Source organism: Corvus brachyrhynchos, unplaced genomic scaffold (assembly GCF_000691975.1).
Source record: "Corvus brachyrhynchos isolate BGI_N302 unplaced genomic scaffold, ASM69197v1 scaffold136, whole genome shotgun sequence".
NCBI classification, from domain to species: Eukaryota; Metazoa; Chordata; class Aves; order Passeriformes; family Corvidae; genus Corvus; species Corvus brachyrhynchos.
Genome location: NW_008239080.1, coordinates 9164753 through 9183233, shown reverse-complemented (window position 1 = coordinate 9183233; position 18481 = coordinate 9164753). Strand labels below are relative to the sequence as shown.

Sequence of the window (18481 nt, the reverse complement as noted above, 5' to 3'; positions counted from 1 at the left end):
TCTCATTAAATTTCTTATGTAATTATTAAATGAATTTTCATTTTAGAAAGATAATAAATAATAATTAAAAAATTACCTCATAACCTCTGGAACTATTTTGTATTCCAAAATGGGGAGTACCTGGGTCTGTACATGTATTGTGAGCTGGATCTAATGCAAAATGTGAAACACAACACATATTATTATGGTATGGAAAGAATACTCTAAAACTGTTTGCAAAGATTAAATAATTTCATCAATATCTAGTGATGACAACAATTCAATTTTTAATGGAATGTGTGTTTTTCTATATATTGCACTTGTATTTCCAACTGAATTACCAAGTATATAATAGTAATTTGTTTCAGTACATTGTCATTATTTTAAAATATTTTTGCAGGTATTTCTGGTAGTGCAGACTTTACAGTTAGAATTGCATTAATTTTTAGCAATCTTATCCTTTTAAATCTCTTTGAATCCATAGTATAATTCACTATTCTCGATGCAGTTCGAATATATAGAGAAATCTTTAGAAATCTTTATTTTTTCTTAATTTCAAATGCACAGCTTAATGATTAAGCATTTCTAAAAAAACCACCCGAAATAAAAAAAAAAACAAACCCAACCCATACCCCTCAAATGAAAAAACCCATCCACAAACCACAAAACCTAAACCCATAACCAGCCTGCTTTCTTATAGCAAGTAATATACCTTTTATTTTTGTATAGATTTTTCTCTATGCCACCAAGAAAACAAATTTCTAATGGGGTACTACCTCAGTTGTTGCTGGAGAATGAAATTCCCTCCATGAAAAAGCCCATACAAACAGAGTAAAACTAATTGATACTCAGTTTCATGAGAGTAATTCAAAGCAGCCTGAAACTATGTTTTCTCTCAGTAATGCCCATATTCTGGTGGTGGCTTTGGGGTTGCCCAGTCATATCCACCACTTAGACAGCACAGAACTTGATCCAGTGGATTTTTCTGTAGTATGTGAGTCCCTCTCGGCAACTGAGTCTGCTTTGTGCTGTCACTGAATTATGAAGAACACATCTTGTGACTATACTTCATCTGTAACAATTTTTAGTTTTCTGTAGAGCAAAAATTGAACTTATCATTTACAATAATGTGATATTTCATTTCATTCTTGGCCAACTCCCATTTTCAATATTGACGATCAGTAGAGCATAAAAATTCAACTGGACTGATATTTACCAAAGGCTTCATAAGTTAGGTGGATGTTGACCTAATGTGTAAGAACAAAAAGCAAACATGCTCCCAACATTGTGCTGCTTGAACGGCTCAAGAACTTTTTAAAAATTATCAACAACTGCAATGCTATTTCTAATAATAGACACATATAGCTGAATTGATTTTTTAAAATAGGTCTCATCTGAAGAACCCAAAGCAAGACTTCTCAAAGTATTCTAAGGAAATCATTGATATCCAGAAATAGAAAAGCTTGCACTATATGGTATTTTTAGGTGTAGTTCTAGGTATTGTTCACTGCTCTTAACTTTCAAATTGCTTAGAAATTATATCTGTAAATATGTTAGATCTTATATTTTCCTTTAACAATAACATAAAAACTATGATGTAAAAGAAAAACTTCTATCTTTGATGCACTACTTTCCCTGTGCTTCTATATTATATTATATAAAATATAAACAGAAATGTCATTATTACATTTTCAAATTTGATTCTTCGCAGCAGACCTGAAATTTAGCTTTTTTAAGCCTTCTTGCCTCTGTAGACAAATATAGGTGTAAGATGGTTGTCCAGTTTGCAAAAACCACAGACAGAATTTTTAATTCATATAAAAGAATTCTGTTGACTGTTATGTCTTCATTTAAAAATAGAGACTGCTTTCAATAATCATGATTACAACCTTTTCCTAGAGTGCCTGCCTCTTTCACACAACCAGTATCTCAGCCACAACAAAATATATAAATGGCCTACAATCTACATCTGAATATTTTTGTTTACAAGTATCAAAGAGATTTTTTTTATTATAAAAATCAAATCATTTTCCCTAGCAAGTCGCACCAAGTGGAATTGAATTCTGATGTCAGTGGGAGTTAAAGGTGCCCAGCATTTCTCTCAAGCTGATTGATGTAACATGCTAAAAGCCTACCAGCTGCACAACAGTCAATGAGAAACTGAGAGTATTTGGGGGCTCATCAGAATTTCAAAAGATCAGAGATGTACAAACCATGTTCACAAAGTCCAAAACACTTTGATTTAGCATTGATTCTGAAAAATGCCTTTAACTCTCCAGTGACAAAATCTGGTCTTTAATCTGCCACAGTCTTCTGCCTATCCAAGAGATTCTAAAAATAGATTGAACAAATTTGTGCACTTGCACATATTGACATTCTGCATTTCTAGCAGACAAGCAATCATGTAAATTTACAAATTACTTCATATGTGATTGTGTTTATCCTAAAGTTTTTATATTCAACATACAACCTTATTTAACTCGTTCTCTTATATTACACAGACATTTTCTATATTTGGATAGCTAATTGCTAGATTTATGATAGTGTAATAGTTTATCAAGAATATTCTCAGTATAAAATGCATTAGTGGTAGTTATTACCAATGCATGTTGGCTGAATTCCACTCCAAGTACCATCTGCTTGACAGAATCTTCTTGAAGAGCCTATCAGAATAAAGGGAGGTCTGCACTGAAAGCTAACTTCAGATCTATAGGTGAAACTTTTTCCATTGAGGCGTCCTTCTGCTGGAGTACCAGGATCCCCACAAAACACAGCTGATACATAAAAATGAAAAGAAAAAAAAAGGTATTAAAAGCTGCACGTGCTTTAATCTGAGCTATTCTACATTGTTTTATGCACAAGGCAGGCATACTGAATATGAGTGTAAATGCTATGTTCATTTATCTGTGTAGGATTGTAGCTCTGCTCAATTCTTGACAGCAATTTAAAATTAATTTTAATTTGTCATTGTTATAGCTATTGTAAGCATACAACTTAACCTGAAAAACAGACCTTTTAATTGAGACACTTAAATGTTGATTAGATTTGGATGACAAAATAATCCCGAAGTAGACAATGCTATATTGCAATGCTTAAAAATAAAACAATTTTTCACATCTGACACCCTCAGATGAGTAGGCTGGAATTTTCTTCCTTAATTAGATAAAAGCAAAAATGTTTACTAGGGTCCTGACAAGATTTCAAGCACTCAAACAGTTGAATTGACAGACTTAGAAAATGCTGAAAAACAAATACAAGCAAGATATGAGGGGATGTACTCGCCTTCAGAGAGAAAAAATTGCTTAGAAAGGCTATGAGCTATGAGCTTAAGGGTTAGCATCCTTGTTTTCACCTGTTAATGGAAATGGAAATAGGGAAGAAAAGAAAGGGAAAAGTGTAAGGGAAAATTTCAGTCATGCTCACCGAAGTCAAATTCAGAACATCCAAAGGATTACCAGTAAGGCAAATGCTGAGGGGTCCAATTAAATAACAAGAGATGGAGGTGACTTTTGGGGAAAGGAAGAAGACCGTGACCTTCAATAGGCACAGCCACTCAAATTTCATAAGGTAAGCTTTTTGGTACACGGAGGGAGAATCCTGCAGCAATTCGTATATTACCTGATGTAGCTGAGTCCTTTAAAAATTGTGATTCTGTGACTGTAGCCCAAGACAACTGATTGTAGCTTTGGTGAAGCCCAACACAACTGCACCCTGAAAACTTACGCAAACATTGTGGGATGTCTCCGCGCCAAACTCCTCGCCCTTCGCAGGAGAGAATAGCTGTGTTAGACAGCTGATAGCCTTCTGCACAGCTGTAACTCACACTAGCACCCCAGTGATAATCAGATCCTTCTACTTTCCCATACAGTACTGTTGGAGGTGGGCCACAGGTAATAGCTGTGTCAGAAAAGGAAAGTAAAATTTCAAGAATTTATAGGGTTTAGGAATATGCAATATAATATACACTCATACATTTGAATCTAAAAAAAGTTATTTCAGGCTATTGTTCCAACAAAGCATACATGTTTTGACAAAGCAGCCTGTAACAGACAGAAAACTAATTTAAATACAAAAATAAAGACTTTGGGTTCAGGAAGTCCCAGAGTGCTAGGCATTCCTGATTATTTTTGGCAAGAGGTTACTGAGTTAGGTAAAGGTTTTCAGTGAACATTATCTCTTTCAGTAAGTAAGTTTTTATCATTCTAAATTTCTAAATATTTGCATTTTCTTTTAAACTAATTTTGCAGCACTATTTAATATGACTTCACTCATTCACCTGCTCATTTTCTAAGGCTTTCCACACACAATAGTAATTTACTTTATTGGTAGTTAGGGGCTAAGAAATTATTCTGGTGTTTTCCACCAGAGTGCCCAAAATGATGAAATTTGGAATGTCCAAGTTTACATTTCCATATAATTTCTTTTAACAAAGAGCACAACCATAGAATCACTCAGCCAGTAATTTTCATGACAGAAATGCAGTCAGTTGAATACGTATGCCAAAATTTAATTAGTAGACTAGACTTAGACATCACAGTGAAGTGGTGCTAGGTGAGTTGGCAGCCTAGGTTCTTTATAAGCACAAGATGCCCTAGGCTGTTAAATGTACTCCATGGGCTGCTGAAGTAGTGTTAACAATTTTCACCAGGCTGCCTTATTTGTCTTTCAGCCTCATCTCCACTATGACCTTCCTGCTAGCACTTGTAATTAGCTATTTGTGAAGCATATTTTTGGCTGCTTATGATGGCTACACTACTGCAACAAGGGAATCTTTGACAGAAAGCTCGCTTTGCAGAATCCTGTTACAGAATTTTGTCCATCTAATGCAAGAGAAATGGGCCCAAAGAGGAATATGGGTACTTCATTCATAATTTTTTAAGCTGAGCACTCTGACAGTCTTCATTGCAGAGTGATTTTGTTCTACTTTAGTCAAAAATGTCAGTATTTTAACTGCTATTATGCAACAGCATTTGTGCAAAATAAATACAAATTCTACACAAATACTTACCTAAATATTTTAGTTGCATTTGGAACATTAATTGTTCCAGAGAACATTTTGAAAGTTTTTTTTATAAATAAAGACACTGGTTAGTGACTATCACATACATGTCAAAACCAGTACTTGTAAACCATTATTGGTTTATTTGTAAATTCAAAAGCTCACCTTTGCAAATGGGTTTACTCTGGTTCCAAGTGCTGTCTTTTACACAACGCATGGTAGATGAACTTGCAGGTTCCATCAGATATCCTGGATTGCACTGATAGCTGACTGTCTTATTAAATGTAAAATCATTTCCAAACTGAATGCCATTTGCTAATGCACCTGGATCTCCACAGTTAATCACTAGTGAGGAAAAGAAAAAAGGAATTTTTTAAAATAAAAACGTAACAAAACATAGAACCATGCATACCTAGTGTCCTTTTTTCTAGTGTAAAATACAAGAAAAGGTGTGTTTCTATCAAGTAAAGTTATCTTTCTGAGGCATTTCAATAGCATGGACCAAATATTGTTTTCCTTTAACACAGTAGCCTCAGCTGTCATGCTCTACAGCTACTGCAGACTGTTAAGCTGGTGGTAGTTTTGACAGAACTTTTTCTTCCGTCATACTGAGATCTTTGTCACATTAAGCCTAAAGTTGATGGTGCAATGCAATTCAAGCAGAGTTATAAAATGCCGCCTTTTTTCCCCTTTTTTATATTTATTTCCCTTTTTTGTGTGTGTGTGTGACTGTACTGATGTACTGTGAGTCTGGCCTTGTCAGTGAGGCCAATGCTTGCCTTGTAGCACTCCTCTGGTCCCTGCCCACCTTCCCTGTTGGAATAGCCCAGTCTTGCTGCTCTTTGATTCTTGGTCCTTAGCAGAGTGGTGATTGATCAGTTCTGACTCATTTGGCTTACAATAAAAACTGGCACAGTAATGTATACAATTATACAAAATTTGATTTTGAACTACCAGAACTTCCTCCTCTGAGCATAAGCCACAAGGAAAAAAAAGGAAAAAAAGTGCTAAAGGAAACTCCAAAGGAGCACCTAAATATAACATTATGCTAAAAAATAGCTATATAACCAAGTTGACATTTCTGAAGTAGACAAATACAATAATGTTACCTATGTAGCCATCTTAAGAAGACAGCTCTGGAAGCATCTAGCATGTATTTTAAGGGCATGTACCTTTAGATATATAAAAATATTCATGTATTACAAGCGAGGTGAATGTGGAAAAATGTGTTATTTGATCTATCAAAACAATCATTGTCAGTAGGAAGGCTGGATAACTTACTATGTTAAAGCTTTAGGGGAAGAAAATTTCTTTCTGACCTGTGCAGTCTGGAGCAGTGCCAGTCCATGTCCCATTAGCAGTACAATGTCTAGTAGTTAGCCCTGAAGTTTTGTAACCTTCCCAGCAGGCATAAATGACTGAGCTGGAGAATAATATTCCATCAGTGTATATTATCATACCATTGGCTGGCGTGCCAGGGTTTCCACAAGATACAGCTGAAAAGAAGAGATTAAAAAAAAAAAACAATCAGTATTTCAATGATAGGTGACAAACTGGGATGAAAAAAAAGGAAAAGAACAACTAGGTTAATAGCTCATCTTTTAAAACACTTATAGCAAGTTTTACTAAGAAAATATTTAATAGGTGTATTCTTGAATTAACATTTTATTTCTCTTTGTAATATTATTACTTGCATTTGTTTTATTTCCTTTTTTTCTCAATTGCTGATTCAGATAGTTTGTCCTTTTTGTTCTACTCCACCCAATATAGTCACTGGAGCAAATAAAGCTCATTCAGGACTTTCTGACAGATCTGTACCTCTGTTTTGCCTTTTGGCACATTTTTCTATTCTCTTCCTGTCTTCTGGTATCTCCTTTTTCAATTGTAAAAATGTATAAATAGTAAATTATGATCTTCTTGTTTATTTATTTTTTGAATCAAGAAAAGAACAGACATTCTGTACTGGCCTCCATATTTTTTGGGCATCTATATCAATCCTTTAAGGCAATAATTATGTTTCAGCTTCGTATGTCTGAGATTTGACAGTGGCTTACTTTGATTGCTTTGATTACATGTTGGGGTTTTTTGGAAGGTTTAGCAGTGAGGGGTTTTTTTTTTTCCCCAGTGGAATAACTGATCATCAAAAGAATTTGGGGTTTTGTTTTGAATTTTCCTAAAAACTTTTCTAACAACGTTGCTCTTTTGAGACCCCCACCTAGAATATTGCATCCAGCTCTGAGCCCCCCAGCAGAAGAAAGATTTGGACCTGCTGCATGTGCACCTGCTGGATGTCCCCCAGCATAACAGTTATAATCTTGTAATTAAAATATAACAGTTTTAAATTTTATGATTAAAACAAACACAATTTGCCAATTAAAAATTAGTCTACCATTTATATTTGGAATAATACCTTAATTACTTTCTAAAATCAGTTTTTGATCACTTTCTATGCATAAAATTTTCAAATGGTGAAGAGAAGAATTCAGCAGGTTAGAACTTAAACTTGCAGGAACGAAAAGGTATTCTCCTCCTAATCTCATCCTTACTTAGATTAAATAGGAAACAATTGAAGGATTATAGAAAAATGGAAAGAAAGAGGCTTTTTTCTTGTTTTTATTTTTTTTTTCTGAAAAGAGAAGGTCAAAACAAACACTATAAAGAAAGGGGGGAAAAGGCAGCATTTCAAACATTGATAATTGCCACTGACTTCTGCTGTCCTACTGTACTTAATGTCTTCATGTAAGGGAAGTAGAACAGATATTGCAAAACTTCAATTTTCTGCTGAAAATACTGATTCAAATACTGGTCCTGTGCCCACTACCATTTTTATACAGTTATGATGATATCTGCACTAACAGAAGATTAATCTGTGTTGAATAATACTACAAAAGAACAATTTTTCTCAGGATAAAATGTGTAGGTAAAAAAATAAAAATATTTTCAAAAATATTTTGTTCTATCTTCCATTTTATCATTTAGGAGACAACAGATACTACAGAATCCATCAACTCTGATGAATTAGATGAAGTAACTTTTCAAATGTTCTTGGAAAATGAGAATTCATTATAAAACTCAAACTCTTCTATTACTGTTTTCCAATTTTAGCTGCACAAAAATGCAGAAATATTTTATTATGTTTAACTTATTTTAAAATGTGATTTTCAGAAATATTCTCCATTGCATTTCTTCTGAAAGAGACAGCATAAAAATATCTCATTAGCAATTAGTCTAACTTCTGTGGAGAAATATGTATTAATTTATACTTAATTTATATATTAATTTATGCAAATTTATTTTATAATTTATTCAGTCTTCGATGCATAGATATTATATATAAAGAGAAGATGAAAGTATTTTATTGTTACAAAACAGATGACAGATTTATTTATCACTCAATTTTCATACCTTCAACAAAAGCATTTGTTTAGTCTTACATTTAACTCAGGTATCTATTATTTATTCTCAGCCTAAATATTTTTTAACTAAACTTTTTTTCTCACAAACTTCTTACAAATATATATTTCAAAACTTTAGCAGTTTGGATTTAAGTATTCAAGCAAAACATGAACTTCTTCCAAATTTTTTTCTATCACCTTTCTGCAGAATGTTATGAAAGCGTATTTCTGCCTAACAACATTTTTCAATCAAAGAATAAAAAGTCATTAGTAAGTGTGTCAAATGTCAAAATGCCAACAGTATCAATACTTACCTTCACACACAGGCTGTATACCTGACCAGGAACCATTGAGCAGGCATGTTCGCTCTGCAGACCCTCGCAGCTGATAACCCATTTCACATGAGAAACGTAGCAGACTTTTTGTTTTGAACTCATCCCCCAGTCTAGACCCATGAGCTGGTACTCCTGGATCATCACAATAACCAGGATTATTTCCTGTAAAACACAACAGAGCAGAGTAATTGGCAGGGACATTATGTGCAAATACTCTCTTGCAAATAGTGCCACTGCATTGTTTCTGTTAAAATCAATTCCTTTCATTCAGTATTAAGGTGTGAAACTAAAGTCAAAGATGAAAATACATATCTTTTTACCCTACTTCTTATTTCAGGCCAATACAGGCCTAAACACAGAATGTGATATAAATAAAAGCTAAAAGACAATTGAGAACACAGTAAGCACCCCTGTCACTTTTTGTCAGTTCAACAAATCTGTTGCTTTCTGACATAAATTATATTTTCTACACATTGTATTTTATTGTTTAACTTGTAGTGATAACTTCTTATAACAAGAATTAAGTAACAGCAAGAGTGAGGAGAACCATATTCAAACTTTTAGGAAATGCATTTGAAATACATATATCCACAGAAAATACTCCTGTCCCTCTGTGTCTGTCAAGAATGAAAATCTTATCCTCTAAATTTCTATGCAAATACTGGTTACAAATTTAGAAGAGAAAGGACGAGTTGCAAGACAGAGCTCTCAAAGATGTCCCCATAAGTCTGATGAATCAGTCAACTGCCTTGTCAAATAAAGTGGCTGTCACAGGAGATACTACACAAGATGGTTAAGGAAGCATGATCTCATTATCAACAATTTATTATAAATTTTGGTATAAAATGGTTTATCTGCTAAATACTTATGTGTCTACATTGCAGTTCACAGCAATATTACCCTTTGCTCTCCACTTTTGAATTATATGTCTAGACTCAAATTCTATTGAAACTATGGGTTTTGGTTTTGGGCCTTGATTTTATTTTTGGTTTTTTTCTATTTTGGGTGGTTTTTTCTATTTTGGGTTTTTTTTTCAAAATATGTATAAATGCTTTAATAGTTTGAAGTCTGTATATTCTTACATGGGTTTTTCTTCATAGGCACCCTTCTCAAATAAAGGACAACATCTTAAAGAAAAAACAATACAAAATTTTTGAGAAAGCTCAAATACTTCATTTAGAAATTAAAATTTTCTTATGTCAGAAAGCATAATTACACGTGTGTCATAAGGTTTTAATTATAGCAAGTGTGAGTGGATGCAATCATGATTTCACATAAAAGGAGGTCAAGAGCGTTCCTGAATTCAAGGCTAACTTCCAGGCTTTGATTGTGTTCATTTAGTACTAGGTTCTTCTAGAATAGATTGTTCTTGTCAGCCTGCCCTACAGCATTTGGCCCTAGATTTCCTGGTGTAAATACATGCTTGTAAACAATGTGAGTGTCTTAAGTCAGCTGGTATACTCTGTCTACCTGTGTATGGTAAAACTCACTCTCCAAAACATGGTGGCTGCCTCCAAACTGACTGTTGAGAATGATCTCCAGCACACACACATTTGTAAAGTATTTGTGCATTGTTTGATGGACTGCCAGGTGTGATGGGTAAAAATTATTCTGGGGAGAATTCTAAGCATATAATGGTCTCAGGGATCAAGCAGTGTCATCCATGACCTATGCCCTGGCACTGCTAAAACCAAAGTCTAGATGTGGCCTCTGGATGCTATCTGCTTCCACTTATTCTGAGACATTACTATTTCACAGACATTTCTGTCTGCTTAAAATGTGTGAAATAAAATGAGGACTGTGTTTCAGGCTCCCACTGTGGCATGTTTACAGCATGAAACAGATATATCACATGTACTTTGGCTTGTGAATGCAAAGGAATTTTTCAGGGCAGAATGATCTAGGATTCAGAAAATTTGATGATGTCTCAGTTGCTTTGGGGCTTTGCTGAGGGAATTATTCCAGATGAATGACTGGATTTTTTTTTTCTTAGACATACCTAGTTTTGACTTGGAGAAAATTTGAACTGGGACCATGAAATTTTATAGTCAAAGGGTATAGACAAAGTCAGTTACAGTATTATGAAGGTCTAGACTTTCTCTTATTTATCAATGTAGAAGACTCTATATCCATTATTGAAAAATGAGTGAGTAATTTTAAACAAAAATGTCACCTATTGATTAATTCCTAAGATACAAATGTCCATCATTGCAACAGTTCCCAGGTGACAGCAAATCCTGTGATCGTATTTATACCATCACAGAACCATCAGGCATTCAAACATATATTAATATATAATAAAGTAATGAATCCCATTCAGAAAGAGACTACAGGTTTTAAAGATTATATTTGGACTGTTTTTCATATCCCTGAAGTATAAAACTAATTAGAGTTCTCAGTCATCCTGGGCACAATCATTCTTTCATTGACAATATGACAACGAATTATTCATATTGGATTTTGATGGATTAATCTCCTGACTATCTAACATGGAAAGTGTACTTCTTTTTACAATTCTAAATACCTTAGGAACATGAAATACCTTTTTAGGGTTTTCTTTGGTTTTTTTGGAAGGATATTTTTCTTTGCATTTTTTTGTATAGAGCTAACAGAGATAGATTTTCATTTTCCCAGGGAATCATCTTGCTCTCAAGATGGTGACCCACTGTGTTCAAAGTTAGAAAATTAAACTCTGCATCAGTAACAATATTTTAGTTACACTAGACATATTTTCCCCACCATACGACATAAGTATAATGCTCTTTAATGTTTTCAAAATCTATGAGTCTATAAAAATACTATCATATTCATAACTAATATCTGAAGAGTCTCAATAATAAGCAATTAAAATTCCCCTCCACCAACTCGAGATTTTTCCTTGTGGTGAGAAATGTTAGCTAATAGCACTAGATTGTGATCTGACTCTTCAGGTCTTGGTGCAGTTTCAGATCTGACATATTAGTCTGCATAAAAGGGCAAAAGTGACATAAATGTGAGCTTAAGATAAGCAAGAGAAGATTTCTTCTTCTGCAGTGATGCCTTTCAGGTCTAGGCATAGAGACCACAATGGCAGTGAGATCTATCAGTGTGAGAAGACTCTATTTCCTCCTTGAGCAGCAGAGAATAGAAAAGAAACAGTAGTGATTTAAATTCAGTTCCTTTTCTCAGTATTTCAAACTCTGCTCAGCATCCTTGCAGAATCAGCTCACAAATGGATCATTTTCAATGAAGACTTATTCAAAACTTTTCAAAGTACTGAAAATAATTCAAAGTACCTTACACCTATTTAAATTAGGTCAAATCCGAATTGAACGACATTGAATCACATCAGACCAACAGTGGACACATCCAATAGTTCAAGGGAAGTTATAAGATTGTATAATGGGTAATTATGAACAATTTTCTCACTAGAAAATTTTCTTCTGAAACCATTCATGTATTTGTTTTTTTATATACCAAAGTGTGTAGACCTGTTTCCCTTACAAAACCTATTAATATGCTGTGGGTGTCCATAGTAGCCAATCCTTGCCTGAACACTTCAACAAAACTGTCTGATGTTTTATGGCTTCTTCTAGATTTGCATAGTCTAGGGGAAAAAAAACCTGTTCCTGTACTTCCTGGCAGCACCAAGAACATGTCAGACAGTTACGGTGTTTGCACATTGTCACAATAATAAAGTATATTTCTGCAAGTGAAAAGAGGAGCAAAATGTATGAAGTTTACCTTAATACCTTTGCTGTGGAGTTTCTTAATCAAAATTTTCTGATGTAACAACCTTTGTTTACACAAATCAGTGTTCATAAAAATATAATGTAACACATGCATCCTTTTTAGGCAGAACTTGACTAGGTTTGAAGCACTGTTTTTCTGCATCTTCTACACACTGCAGTATACAACTACAGCACCTGGCTAAGGAGTGAAGTTGCAAAGTAATGACAAAGAGAATGAGATAATTATGAGAATGTTTCAATAAATGGGTGTGATACAGCTGAGTGGCTATTGGTGAAATTAAAATATAACTAGAAAAGAAACAAAACAAATATTTGGCTAAAAAAATGTGTGAGACTAGCCTTACCCATGTGACAAGGTGACATTCAGATAATGGTTGGTACGAGTACCTGAACAGTGAGGGAGAGTCCCACTCCAGTGACTATCTTCTTGGCACTCCCTCGTAGAATTTCCTATGAGCCTTCGACCCGCTGTGCAAGAATAGTGAATTATGGAGCCATATGTAAATTTGTCTCCTGAAAGAACTGCATTTGCAGGTACCCCAGGATGTCCACAAGAAATGGCTAACAAAGGAAACAGCACAACATTATGAGATGTTTTCATGGCACAGAAAAAAATCTGTTGTAGCCTTTAAATACAAGGCTGGTTCCACAAATAATACACCTCTTTCTGGATTTCAACTATTACATAGATTCAGTTATGTTGTTGCTAGAGATGATTTATCGGTCATTTGTAAGATTAAACACAAAACTACATATAAAACTAACCTATCCAGGTTAGCCTTTCTCTAAAAATATAGAGCTTTCTTTCCTCATTCATTTCTGTTTATGATCCTTCCCTACAAATAGTACATATTATTTTGGTTAGGAATAGGAAGGAAGACACCAAATAAGGCTAATGTTGCAATGTGCTTGTATATTGCAGATACAATAATATAAGTAGCTTTATTGTATCTACAACTAGGTACAGTTAAAGAAGTACAGTGAAATACAATATTTATTCTGTAACGTTATTATAGCAATGTGATGAACTAGAGTGAGCAAGAGGAAAATGGATTACTGATAATTCTTATAATTTTAAATCACACTTATTTTTCCAAGATACAAAAAGTAAGGCACATGCTTGCACCAGTAAAATATTCTTGCCAAACTGAAAAATTATGCAGCCATTTTGTATTTAAAATGGTGTATTTTGCCTAATTCTTTTACTACTGAAATGCAAATAAAACCACTTTTTCAGTTTATACTCCTACTGACAGATATTTAAAGCATAATTGCGAAAAAACAAAACGAAACTGCTTGGGTCATGTGAAGATTAGGTACATAGTAGTAATAAAGAAATAAATTCACCAACCTAGTGACATTAATTGCTCTGGTATATAAGTGTAAATCCATGAAATAAATAATTTTAGTAAAAAATCACAATTCTGTAAAGCAAAAACTTTAAAATCATCTGATGTGTTTCAAATTAAAATATACTTTAGTTTCATCTAATATTTCCTATAATTGGGTTGAAAATCAGAAATCAGGTCAGAAAATTAATGGTGATCAGAGAAGAAAAATATCTCAATGAAAATTAAACTCAGGCAAGCTGGTTTTTTTAACGATATGAAGCTTACTGATTATAGGAAACGCCAGATTTCCTCCCTCTCTGAGGAAAAAGTGATGGAGGAAGTATGAAGTGATGTTATGAAAAGACCCTCTTGAGCAAAATTTTTCTACACAACATTTCACAGATTTCTTCTCCTCACATATACACTATGAGTCTGTGAAAAATGTAACTATCTGATATAGGCATTAATGGGTTTAGACTATCATTCTAAATTATAACACATAAATAATAATTTTAGATTTCCCTAGCTGTTTCCAGATACCTTAACAATTTACCAATAGGGGGAAATTCACATTAACTTTCTGGCATTTGAAATAATAGTTCCACAGTTCCCTGGAAACACATTTTTAATAATGGAAAGTTGCATGATATCTTGTCTTAATGTTTTCTTACTGAGATGTACAGTTTGCAATATATTGATCTTAAAGTCCACTTTTTTTCCTTAATAGATGGCTACATTGGTTTTTTTTTTCTATCATGATTTAAAACCATGCACCACTCTTTAATGCTAATCCAACTAAATGGATACCTACACAAACACTTTGGTAATGATCTATCCCATAATCCATTAGCTTTACAGGTCAGTGCAGATGAGCCCAGGAGATAAAAGCCCTTCTTGCAATGGTATGCCACACTTGTTCCGTACTTGAAACTTTCAGGATAATTCTGCTGTCCGTGACGAATTGCATTCTCCACAAAGCCAGGATCAGAACAGTTCACCACTGCAAGACAAACAGTATTCATCACCAATGCAGAACAGCAATATCATAAGTGTAGCAATGATTTTCATTACTTCACCAGCAGCTTTGACTGTGGTTCATATGTGGTTCCTTTGTGGGTTTTATACGACTTAAATATCAGAAATATTGACTCCTAAGTAGGACTCTAGATCTTCTTGCTTTGAAATTAATACTACATTTTTACTCCAGTTCTTGTATTAGTCTTGCACAAGATACGTAATATCAAGTATACAACTGGTTCAAAGATAAAAGAGAAATTGGAGGAATTTTTTATGGTTCCCTTGGTAGGCTTAGTTTGGTCTTCTATGTAATTTTTTGTGAAGGAATATATATACTTTAAATAACACTGATTTTTTTTTTCTAATTTCCTCTAATGAGAAAAATTGCTTCAAATATTAACAAGAACATTTTCTTCTATTAATGTGTAGAACAGGAGAAGGAAGATGGTGAAAAATCAAATATTTGATAGAGGAGCAGGAGTGGGGGTGAGCACCGAAAAGCATGATGTAATTTTTTCAGGTAGCCATTAAAAACATAAAAAATTATGGGCTTTGTCATGACTGTTTAGTTTTTATATAAAGTATACTTACCCATCCCACTCCTTCATTTTATACTCTGCAATGAATGTAGGATCACAGAATCATTTAACAGTTTGGGTTGGAGGGGACTTTTGCAAACACCCAATTTTGCTGTCTGTTAATCTGGAAACTAGATGAAAAATTATAAATACCTACTCCTTCTCTCCCCTGTCTTTACTCTGAAGATAACAGTATAAATAAACTAAAAAAAAAAAAAAGACTTAAAATATTATTGGTATAATAAATTAAAGCTCATCGAAGAACCACAGGAATTTACCTTTCAAGTATATAATCTAGTTCAAATTGATTTTCATGAAAAAGAAATCAGTGGAGAAGAATATAGATAAGATTATAATTTTAGAGGTAGGACACACATAGTTCCTAACGGACTAGTTTTTACTCCTGAATAACTTTTTTTCAAAAGTTTAAGTTTTATCATACATGGAATTTAAATTTGCTGATTAGATAATACACTAGAAAAAGGCAGCTTTTGCAAATGTTCATTCATTGAAGGGACATTTAATTCAATCAGCTAAAAAGTATCAGGATTTTAGAAAAACATTAACATAATAAAATTTAATCTGGAGCAAAATCCAGTTATAATTTATTTCTCTTTATCTTTTAAAGCCATGATCTTAAAAGTGTTAAATGTTCATAATTTCAACTTCACAATTCTAGCCAAACATACACTTATGTCTAAAGAATTCCCCATATGAATCCAAAGTCTTCCTTCACAAAAATTATTTTAGAAGTAATATTTGGGGAAAAGAACTCTTTTGGAAAAAAGAAACCCATTTTTCATCTACCAATTGTTATTAAAAACACCGATAATACAATTACACAGAAAAGTCACATATATTTTTAAAAATTAGGTATTACAGTGATGCACACAAAGCATTAAAAAGGCATTATGTACAATGATTATGTTCAATGAGAGAGACCCCTTTTTTTTTCTTTTGTTCCTGAGCAGTAGTAAAACTTTAGAGTCTCCTATTCCTATTTATTTTATGGCAAATCCTATGAAATAATTCACCACAGAAATTACATTTCACTTACATTATAATAGTTTAGCTTATATTTCATACTACCAACACAGCGTTACAACTGTAAAATTTTATACATAAATTGGATATGTTCAGGTTAAATAAATATGTGTTTAAATAAGATTTCATTGACAGAAATACCTCTTTAGCTCTTGACTTTTTTTCTGTCCCAAAAGACAGGGAAAAATATAAAGTCTTAATATCTCACTGCTGTTTGAAAGATGTGAAAAATTTGCATGTGGAAGTCTATGTCTTTGTACTTGCTTTGTAGAACTCTGAGAATTCTTTCTTCTGGGAATCTCCGTTTAAGAATATTATCAGGAGAAAACGCTTTATTCTTTTTACATGACACATACTTTGTTACTGGTTTTTTTCCATGGTTACTAATCTTTGTCAGCTAAGTCTAATTCTTTCACTGGCAATATAACTATCATTGTAGAAGAGGGACGCATGTGAAAGTCTGTAAAATGTACAGTCCACTGACAGGAAGCCTTACCAAAGCATTAAGCTAGGTCTGAATGAGCTCATATGCCTGTAGTCACAGTGCAATTCTTTCTTAGAGAAACTAGCACAGTTCCCAGAAGCAACACATGCTGCATCCTAATTAACCCTGTTTCTTAGGCAATTAGACATGCTGCAGTGCTGGGTAGATGCTGCTGTAAAGACTCTGCTTTTGGAACTGGCCTGCATCCTCTGCATAGTTATAAGTTGCCTTGTACAAACACATCCTTAAACTCAAATTTTCCACATATATATATATATATTTATATATATATATATATATTTATATATATTTATATATATTTATACATTCCTAAATATTTGAATACACATCTGTATCAGTGTGAAGAAAGCCAGCACATGTTCTTTGGCATGAGGCCAGTAGATGGTGGCCCAGTCAATGCCACTGTGCTCTGCTACCCTCCAGAACAGGGTGAATTTCTCTGAACTGCTCATGAAGAATGATCCTGCTGTCCATACTAACCCTGGAGCCATGCTCCAAACAATTCCTGTGAATGTGCCACTTGGTTCAAATAAGAAGCCATCTAAATAAGTAGAGGCAATTCAGCTTCCATGCCAGGCCCTGTTTAGTTTAAAAATATAGATTAATTTAACTTCAAACACAGAAGTGAATATTTCAAAATCTTTCTATTTAGCTAAAACTATTTTTTATGGTAATTTGATTCCCAACTTCACAATTACACAATATCACTATTGTGATCCATCATATGAAAAACGAATGTCCAGGGCTGTATGGAATGTTTGTACTGGTGCAGAATAGAGCTCAGGTCTTCTTGGGACCTATATCCATGTTCTAATCAGTACACCATTTTGCAATGAAACTTCATATCAAAAAAAGTAACTACAGCAAAATAATACTTTTCCATTCTAAACTGGGCATACACAGCTTAAACAGGACATACACTTTTACAGTAAAATTTCATTAATGAATACACAAAACTAGTGGAAATTTGCATGAGGACACATACTACTGGATTTTTCCCAAGCTATAGGACAAGATTCATATTGTTTGTCAGATTAAGCATCTTATGATGTCAAAAAAATCTCGTCCATGCAATCTATATTTTTAGTTTATTTTCTGCTGGGATTTTTGTGTGGTTTTGTTTGGTGGTTTTAAGGTTTTTAGGTTTGTTTTTTGGGGGATTTTTGTTTGTTTATCTGGTTTGGGTTTTGTTGCTGTTATTGTTATTTTGTCTGAGAATGAAGTTGCCGATGCTCTGGCATTCTCTTTGATGGAATGGGAAGGACAGTAGAGATCTACAGGCAGAAACTTTTAAAAGAAAGTGCCTTCCAGAGCAAAAATGTGGACAATTTATCAGGGCTTCATAGACTATCAGTCACATAGAAATCTCATTTGGGAGTTGTGGGAACTCCAGAATATCAGAAAGTACTATTTTTTAACTATAATATTGAATGCTTATTGTATTTCTAGATCAAAGTGATAAATAGTGAAATACTGCACAGATAAAAACTGTGTGAAGGAAAAAACAGTAAAATAAACAGTGAAACATGATTTCAGAATTTTTTCAAAAGAAAAACCAAAGGCTGTT

At 33.6% G+C, this 18481-nt stretch overlaps 1 protein-coding gene across 1 annotated transcript in view; it reads right to left on the bottom strand.

Moving 5' to 3' along the window:
* CSMD1 (CUB and Sushi multiple domains 1) overlaps positions 1–18481 on the bottom strand; it is a 1107925-nt gene that overhangs the window by 24901 nt on the left and 1064543 nt on the right. The window contains exons 55-62 of the mRNA XM_017739215.1: positions 14582–14770; positions 12827–13000; positions 8688–8870; positions 6298–6474; positions 5144–5323; positions 3703–3876; positions 2580–2753; positions 77–150 (exon numbers count right to left, since the gene is read on the bottom strand). Of these exons, the coding sequence (XP_017594704.1) occupies positions 77–150; positions 2580–2753; positions 3703–3876; positions 5144–5323; positions 6298–6474; positions 8688–8870; positions 12827–13000; positions 14582–14770 (1325 nt within the window). The remainder of the gene's footprint in view (positions 1–76; positions 151–2579; positions 2754–3702; positions 3877–5143; positions 5324–6297; positions 6475–8687; positions 8871–12826; positions 13001–14581; positions 14771–18481) is intronic.